Source organism: Vigna umbellata, chromosome 1 (genome assembly GCF_029865625.1).
Source record: "Vigna umbellata cultivar VRB3 chromosome 1, Vumbellata_1.0, whole genome shotgun sequence".
NCBI classification, from domain to species: domain Eukaryota; kingdom Viridiplantae; phylum Streptophyta; class Magnoliopsida; order Fabales; family Fabaceae; genus Vigna; species Vigna umbellata.
This window is the reverse complement of record NC_142165.1, coordinates 99,641,317-99,650,290: the sequence shown is the minus strand read 5'-3', so window position 1 is coordinate 99,650,290 and position 8,974 is coordinate 99,641,317. Positions and strand designations below refer to the sequence as shown.

At 32.2% G+C, this 8,974-nt stretch overlaps 1 protein-coding gene across 2 annotated transcripts; it reads right to left on the bottom strand.

The window, feature by feature from the left end:
• Nucleotides 1-6,159: 6,159 nt before the first annotated feature.
• On the bottom strand, nt 6,160-8,974 carry LOC124837153 (uncharacterized). 2 transcript variants are annotated; one of them, XM_088115433.1, is made up of 4 exons: nt 8,397-8,974; nt 8,140-8,312; nt 7,272-7,424; nt 6,160-6,415 (listed from the first exon to the last, which is right to left on the bottom strand). In XM_088115433.1, exons 1-4 carry the CDS (start codon nt 8,619-8,621, stop codon nt 6,319-6,321), a joined length of 648 nt encoding a protein of 215 aa, XP_087971559.1. In that variant the 5' UTR covers nt 8,622-8,974; the 3' UTR covers nt 6,160-6,318. The 2 variants fall into 2 exon arrangements, with proteins under 2 accessions (XP_087971559.1, XP_047168405.1); XM_047312449.2 differs by having other exon boundaries at nt 8,140-8,261.

Below are 8,974 nucleotides of genomic sequence, written 5' to 3'. Positions count from 1 at the left end.
GGAGATTTTTCTAAATTTTTGCAGGTTCATACTCGTTGTAGAGCTCTCGTGGTGCTTGCGATTTTGGTTGCTTCATGACGTGAGGATGAAGAGAATACGAACCTACAGTGATGGTGCACGGACCTTGGCTGGCCATAATGGTTCTGTTGTTGCTTCGCGGGTTTTTGTGATTGTGCGAGGAAGACAAACATGATTTTGCGATAGTGGTAGTTGTATAGCGGCGCATGGAGACTATGGTGGTGTTTTTCGTTGGTTGCCACGGACTGCTAGGGTTTCTGATTTGGGGAAAGGTTGAAGATGATGATGTGACATAATGGAGTGACAACTCAGCTTAATGATTCCATCTCACAGTTACAAATCACCTTAATTTTAACTTCGTTAACCCAATTTAAGGATCCAATTGCACTCATTTTTCATCTTTAGGAATCTAATTAAGGGAAAAAAAGGATCTATTTGAAGGGACTATTAGAATAATTAAACGAGTAATTAATTTATTAAGCATCTAAACGTAAAGTTCATCACTAATCATTTGTAACATTAGAATATTAAATTTAACGTGAACGTATAATAAAAATTGCTAAGGGTTTTTATTAAAATTCACGTATCACTCTAGAAAAACGGATAGAAAAGATGCTTAGTCTATACACGATATTTTATCCGTGGGAGTTGATTCCAATGGTAGCTTCCATCAAAGAAAATGTAAGATTTGAATAAGTTATCAAAGAGAGAAAGCATTGCGTTTTTTGTTTTCTGAGATAAGCTATCCTTGTTTTAAAAGAAAAAGTGGCTTTACAGAAATTATGACGATGCATGAGAATTTAGAATATGATTGTTCGAATGATAATGATACAACAAGATTAATAATAAGATTTATTGATGATGTAATGCAACTCAAATAAGATAGTCCTTAAATTAGAAAACAAATTCACCTAAGTGGGATGTGTTTGCTTGAACAATGTCTTTGTGATATAGTGACCTTTTATAAGTACATGATAAGATATCCAAGACCATATTGTAGATCCAAGACTTCTAATATTAACCACGATACTCATTGTTGAAAAAATAATAATAATATTTTACATATTTTAGTAATGATTTCGTCCTATTAACACATTAAATGATGAAAAGCTAAAAGAATATATATATTATACTACCAAACAATTAACACGTAATGTTGTTATAAGAGAAGTGGATGAAGTATCTTGACACATAATGTTAAGAATAATTTCTTTTCTGTATGACATGCTATATATGAATATTCTAAAAAGTGTGTTGAGTATAATAAATTATAATGTTTTATAAAAGTATAATTGATGATTCCTATATTTTAATAAAAGTGATTTAATTATAATTTATTTAAAATGTGTGTGTGTGTATATATATATATATATATATATATATATATATATATATATATATATATATATATCATTATTATTTTTAAATAATTAGTTTGCCTAATAAATATAATTAAATTGATAGGGAATCAAATGTTATCAGGCGAAAGAATGGAGATTCATGAAAGTGAACTTGAATTACAATATAACTCAAAAGGTTGAATGTCTTCCCTATGAAACTCAAATTCAAACTTCCATTACTCTGTTTGAGTTGTATCACTCATTTTGAATTACAATATAGCGGCCATTACATATCGTTGACTTTCAAGTTCACAAAGGAACGAAAGAAATATAAATAAAAAGAAAATAAAAAGGTAATAAATAAATAAATGAACAAAATAAGCTGTTTTGTTAGAAAAAATAGAAAAAAAATGTGAATAGCTGTTTGTTGTTAATATAATAAAAAAGCCACAGGCGAAAAGCTACAGTAGATTGTTAAGACAGATTAATTATTTATTTTACTACAAATAATTGATTGTGTTGGAATTTTATACTTTTCATTGTGTGAAAATTAGACTTTATGTAAAGGAATATATGTAATACTTAACATATTAAATCAATATTAATTTTTTAATTAAAAATGTGAATAATTATTTTTAAATTTTAATTAAAAAAGGCATATGTCCCTGTCGCATTTTCCTACTCGAACATAACAAATTAGGTTAATCGGAGGATTAGTAAAAATTAAGTGATTTTATTGAGGTTAATGTAAATAAAGCCTTACAGGAATTAAAATAATATAAGAAAAATGATACTTTTATATACATAATTCTTTTACAATCATTTGATATTATCTTTCTTTATATTTATTTTTTTTAAAATTATAAATATTTATTTTTTTTATGTTTACTTTTATTAAATATGTTAAATGAATGTTAATGTATGTTATGCTACTCTTACTCGTGATATAAACTATAAAATAGTCCTTAAATCAAATATTAAGTCATGCAATACAAATACATAAGTCTTTTACTCCTAATATAAACTATAAAATAGTCATGCAATACAAATACAGAAGTCGAGATCGAAAGATATAAAAGCTTTAAGACAATAAATAAAAAATATTGAACAGAAAAAGTATAAGATGAACAAGAAAATTTAATTAAAACTTAACTAAAAATAAAAAGAAAAATTGAAAGAAATCTCATATAAATTTATTGAGATTATAAAATATAGTTATTGAGTTCACTCCCCTTTTACCGTAATGAAACACTTGGTGGGAATAGTGGCGAAACTTTCGGAGAAGGAAGTGAAGCTTTCAGAATGCTAATTAGAATTATTTTATCAACTTGTTTATTCCCAATCAAAATAAAATATTTCTTATGGATTATTAAATTCTACACGTGCCATTTTTTGTGATAATACTCTTCTGACCATAAAATAATTTAATTTGAAATTTTATAATTATTCGATAATAAAAAGGATTTTCAAATTGTAACTTGTAAGATCTCAGTTTTATAAAAATAAATTCCAGTGAGTGAAGGGTAGAAAATCTATAAATAAAATATTTGAATTTTAAAAATATATTCTTATCAGATTATATTTATGAAGAGAAAGTAAGTTGATGATCAAATTTGACTCATTAAGTTCTTAATATAAGTGTAAAAAATCTCTCTCTAGTAAGGATAGTATCTCTTTTTTTGTGTTTTATAAAGGTAAAATAATGTTAGGATTAGGTTTGATATTTTGAGGTTTACCAATAGTTAGATAAGATTTGTTATCTAGTTAAGGGGTTTAATTGTTACCATCAAAAAATTCTAACCATAATAAAATAAAATGTTGGTGTTTCTATCTAATATAATAGATATACTAAAAAGTAAAATCCAATAAAAAAAATTTAATTTTTTATTTTATTTTAGAGCCGTTCAAACCTATTTTTTTTAAACAATATTATAATTAATTTTGACAATTTAATATTATGATTATTATTTGTGATAGATATATTAATAATACCATATTAATAATATTATTACTGTATATTTAAAATAAGTATCATTTTGTAAGGACCTGAAAAATGGGTCAAGAGCAGTTGGGCCTTATGTTGAGGCAGCCAGACCCGTAAAACTAAGGACATCATGACTTTAGAAGGGACCTTTCAAAATATGAGTTTATTAGTCAACTTTCCCTTCTCTCTCTAGAACTCTTATTTTCCCTAACCTTGCTCTGCCTTCTCTCTATCATTCCCTCACATTCAGTCATTGCATGTTGGATTAGGTGGTGCTCAAGTGATCGCGGCGCAGTGAGCTTCGCAACCATCCGATTAGATTTTCCTTCTTTAGCGAGGTTTGGTCGGGTCCTTGCTATGTGAGGCACTGTTAGAGCATTCTAGTGGGCTGTACTGCTCAACTCCAAGGTAAGGAGAGCTAGATATTGTTTTCAATTTGCTTGCAGTATTTGTATGTATGTTAAATTCCTTAATGAAGGAGAGCTAGATATTGTTTTCAATTTGCTTGCAGTATTTGTATGTATGTTAAATTCCTTAATGAGTGTGCTGTTTGGTTTGCTTGTTTAAGCTCTAAAGTAAGTGGGTCATACATGTTGATGCGTGTGATGTATGAAATTGTAGCATGAGGTCTGTAAACTGAATTGGTTGAATCTAGCTGCTGTAATTGGGTGTGTTGGAAGTGCTTGGAGTGATAAATCTTTTATAGCTTGAATGAAATGGAATGTTAAGTGAAATTATGGAGTTTTAGAGCAAATTGGGGGAAGTGAGGTAGTGATTTTGGGCATTTGGGGCCTAAAGCGCAATTGGGTTGTTGGGGCAGTCTTAGCTAGTGTATTGTGACTTGTTTGAGTCACTAAATTGATCAAAATAGGTGCAAAGAAGTAGGATTGGGTTTTGGATCCCTAAGTTGGGAAAATTGGTGTTTTAGAGTTGAAATTGAGTCTTAATCACTTTCAAATGGTAGTAGGAATGCTTAGAATCATTTAGATAAGTTTAATTAAGTATAAAACAAGAATTAAAGGTGTCAGAAGTTAGTAAAAATGGTTAGGAATGGTTATGTTAGGTGTTGTTCATAATTGTGCAGAAATTCTGTAGAATTATGCAGTTTCACCGAAAGTGAACTGATAACCGTTCGACCATGCGCTGTTGAGCGTTCGGTCTTAGTGGGTAGTCTTGGTAGTGTTTGGTCTTAGTGCTCGGTCTTAAGTAGCATTCGGTCTTAGTTTCGGTCTTAGGTAGTGTTCGGTCTTGATAGTGCTCGGTCTCAGGTAGCGTTCGGTCTCTTCGGTAGCGTTTGGTCTTGATAGTGCTCGGTCTGAAGTAGCATTCGGTCTTAGTGCTCGGTCTTAAGTAGCGTTCGGTCTTAGTGCTCGGTCTTAGGTAGCGTTCGGTCTTGATAGTGCTCGGTCTCAGGTAGCGTTCGGTCTCTTCGGTAGCGTTCGGTCTCTCAAGTAGCTTTCAGTCGTAGTAGCGTTCGGTCTTAGTGGGTGGTCTTAAGTAGCGTTCGGTCTTAGTGGGTGGTCTTGGTAGCGTTCGGTCTTAGTGGATGACCTTAAATAGTGTTCGACCACTTCTTCAGTCTTACCTTTTATGGACCGTTCGGTCCTGTCCTTTGGGAAGTGAGATACCGTTCGGTCTCCACCATTCACAGGGTGTTCGGTCCTGCTCATTATGTGTTGATGTTTTTCGTTCGGCCTATATTCCTATTTATTCCAGTATGCTATTTTACTTAATTGTTTCAGTTACTTTAAGGACTTATGTGTGCATTATCATGTTGGTGTTAAAGTGAAAAGTATCAGTATTGGAAGTAATTCCGTGATCCTCAAGGGGGGATACATGGTGGTGCCCTCAGTGTTTAGAATGATTTGCATGGTAGCTCAGTCTTGGGGGTTATCCTGAAACTACAATGGTCAATCATTCTCAAGTAGAGAGGATTGAATCATGTCGTGAGTAGTAGCAGGAGGTCCTAATCTTGGGTGCTTCCAGTATGGCCCAAGGTGAGTGATAACAGACTAACCTCGTGAGTGTGGTAGGGTGAAACCCATTGGCAATGGCTTTGCAAAGCAGTAGAGGCCACCACGAGTGCATGACCCGCCATAGCTCGGCAATCATTCTAAGTTCGGACGAGTCAAGTTTAAGTGCAACAAATCATGTGGGTGTAGTGTATTGTATCTGTCTTTGCTTGCATATTACTTGTGACAGCTATAACATGATTTTTATATCTAGCTCACCCTTGCTTGTGTGTTTGTGTTTGCTCGGGTATGTTTTTCTTTTGCAATGATCATCCACTTGGATGTGAGCAGAGGCAGATGAGGTGCCTCTAGAGCAGGCTTTGGAGGAAGACGATGTTGCTGCTTAGTCTCCTTAGGATTCTCTTAGTATTTCTTGTATTTTGAATTATTGTTTAGTTGTTGAGGATTTCCCTGTGATTCCTATCCTTTTGAAATACTCTATTTGCGTTTAAGTTTTAAATTATGTCTCATTCTGGGATGACGGTAAGTTTAACTATCTTATTTACAGTTTACTCTAAATGTTCTTTTTTATATAAATGTGGACTCACTATATTATATGCTTCTATATAATCTGGGATGTTACACGTTTTAATTAGAACATAGTGTTAAAAATATAAAAGGGAAATATTAAAGTTTTAAATAAAAAAATGGTATTAATTCATTATGTAATTGAATTCAAATCTTATTATATTCTAAAATGAACAAAATATCGAATATATATAGTAATAAATTCTAACTATATGATTGAATAAACTTGAAATCCGAATAATTTACTATTTCAAATATATACAGAATAAAAATAAATAGTTACAAGCAACACTTACAAGCTAATTACACTCTTCTTTTTAATGTGATATATAAGATTTCTTTTTAAAGATGATGGTCTGAATTTAATTAAAAGAAAATTTTGTTATCCAATTGAGTGGGTAAGTTTGGAGAGATGGTTGAGGTGTTGACCTTCCATTCATCTTCTTCTCCTTGACCACCTTAACCGACAAATAATTGCAGTCGGATCAGGGCAAATCCGGTATTTTATCTTTGGTTGAGGGGTTTCAGGCACTCTGCAATGCAAAGATAGACACTCTTTTATCGGAGTCATTGTCCACTCACAACTGCTTCCTTATTTAAAACTCAAAAAAATTGAAAAGAAAATGTTTACATGAAAAATAAACACAATGAAAAAATTAAATTCAAATAAGAGAATGGATAACACATTATTTTATCAGTGACAGATTCATTAGAGAAACAAATGAATTGCAAGATATGTGAGTGGTGGTGGAGAGAAAATCATGAAAAATTAAATTTTAAATGTAATTCAATTTTATAAAATTATAAAGTGATTATATACTCAAAATTTATTTCTACTTAAAGATGAGGTATCTAATTAGGATAATGATACTTTGATAACATTTTAATATCATCTACGTGTCATTCTGTTATTGGTTCATGTTGGTGTTTATGATTATTATTATTATTGATTGTGGAGTGATTTTGGACCAATCACAGAATGACACGTAAATGGTGTTAAAATATTGTCAAAAAGATGTTATCAAAGTATCATTATCCATGATGAGGCATCCAGTATATCTTTCTTAATAAAATTGTATAGGTTTTTCACAAATCTTAAATATACTGGTCTGATAATGAAAAATGTAATAAATTTAATAAATAATAAATTTGAGATGATTTTGAATAAAAAATAGATCTTAAGTCCATATCAATTTTGAAAAAATTAACAAGTAAAATGATATTTTAAATAAAAATGAAACTTAAGTCTCAATCAATTTTATAAAATTAACTTTTAATTTGTAAAATAATATTAACATTCGCTTATATTATATAAATTTATATTATTTGGAACAAAAATTAATCTGAGATGTTGAGAAATAGTTTAAGGCTAGAAATTTTTGAACTTACTGTAAGGCAGAGATGTGAATATGTGAAAAGTCCATGTTGGTTGAACTGCCTTGGACTCCCATCGTTGGACTGACTGGGGAAGCAAGAGGCTGATTGATGGCAAGCACTCTACAGTTAAAGTAGTTAGCTACGTTGTTATGGACCATTGACAAGCTGTGAAATATGAACACACAAAGAGTGAAAATTTTGACTGTACAAAGTTAGACAGAAACAAGTAAAATTCAATGAATCAGTTTGATTAAGACACAAATCTATCTTTTTCCTATTGGGATAACATTATTATGTTTTCAAAACATTAAATTAACCAAACACATGTTTTAGCAGATTACAAGGAATGCTAAATTACTGCTGCTGCATTGCAAAGACAAGGATAACTTCTGAACACTGTTTCATGTTTCAACTTTGGTGCTGCTATTGTGGGCAAGGCCAATCCAGAAGTGGAGCCCAAATGCTTTTGGCATTTTTTTATCACCATTAAGGAGGCACATGGAAGTGCCAATGTTTTCAGTGACCAATTTCTGAAGCTCACTGGCAACAACAGCATGATCCTTTCATGTTCAGCAGAAATCCAGATTAGATAATCAACCCAGGTCCCACAAACCCATGTGTAAAGTGATCCCAGAAAGCATAAAAAAGAATACTTTTACCAAAACCAGAACCAGAAAACAAGTAATCACAGAGTAAAATCCACAGTTCCTTTGATCACAACCTTCACAAATACTACAGAGTTATCATCAGTATCATTCATAAAGACAGGGATGTCGTCATCAATATTCAATACCCTTCACCCCAACTACTGAATGAAGTTCGGAGTTACAATTCCACATGGAATTGTGTTGAAAGCTGAAATATTTATCACGGGATTTACCTGTAAAGAAAACTATGATCATGAAGTCCAACCACTAGCATGGAAGCTCCGAGCTCACGCACCGTGGCCACAATTTTCATTCCCTCCCGGTTATCTTCCGTGACAACAATCTCAACCTTTGTCTGTAACACAATCCTAAGATTATAGCACATACCCATTTGAACAAGCAAAATCTGTCAAAATAAATGAAACAAAAATGGTAGTGCTATACTACTGGTAACAAAGCCAGAAGAGACAATAAGAAGAAGGGTTGTTACATTGGAGAAGTTGTTGTAAATGTCTTGTTGGAAGGAAAGTGCTAACTGGAAGCCCTTGAGGCGAAGAAGACGAGCTTTGTTTTTTGTTTTGGATCTTGTTAAAGGGTAGACATGGAGGAGTGTGATTATGTCGCCATAGCGAATGATGTTGTGAAGTGCCCATTGTAGTGCAGTTCTAGCTGCATCCACATCTTCCACCACCACAGCAATGTTCCTCACATCCATTCTCTCTTCTTTTTCTCTTTCTTCTCTTTATTTATATCATTATTAACTCAAGGATAAACTTCTCTCTCTGTAACGAAGAGATGATTTCTGTTTGCATAGTTGTAGCCAACTTTTGATTGACTTCAAATTTATTAGCCCACAACTCCACAAGCCAAAACACACGTTGGTTTGTCTATGCTACCTTAAGCTTCTGCCATAATAAATGGGGAAAAGAAAAGGAAAAGGAAAAAGATAAAAAGTGGTTGCCTTATTAATTAGCGTACAGTCAATTTCACAGGAAGAAAATTTATGTCCATATAGACAGACACACACCTAGACGGAAAGAACTTGCTTCATGTTCCCATGTGTTTGAG

Excerpts from the sequence above, each read along its gene's own strand:
- LOC124837153 (XM_088115433.1), bottom strand. The coding sequence starts at position 8,621 with ATGGATGTGAGGAACATTGCTGTGGTGGTGGAAGATGTGGATGCAGCT. Across the intron at positions 7,425-8,139 it reads GATCATAGTTTTCTTTACAG|CTTGTCAATGGTCCATAACA; the intron begins GTAAATCCCGTG and ends CATATTTCACAG. Across the intron at positions 6,416-7,271 it reads ATTCACATCTCTGCCTTACA|AGTGCCTGAAACCCCTCAAC; the intron begins GTAAGTTCAAAA and ends TTTGCATTGCAG.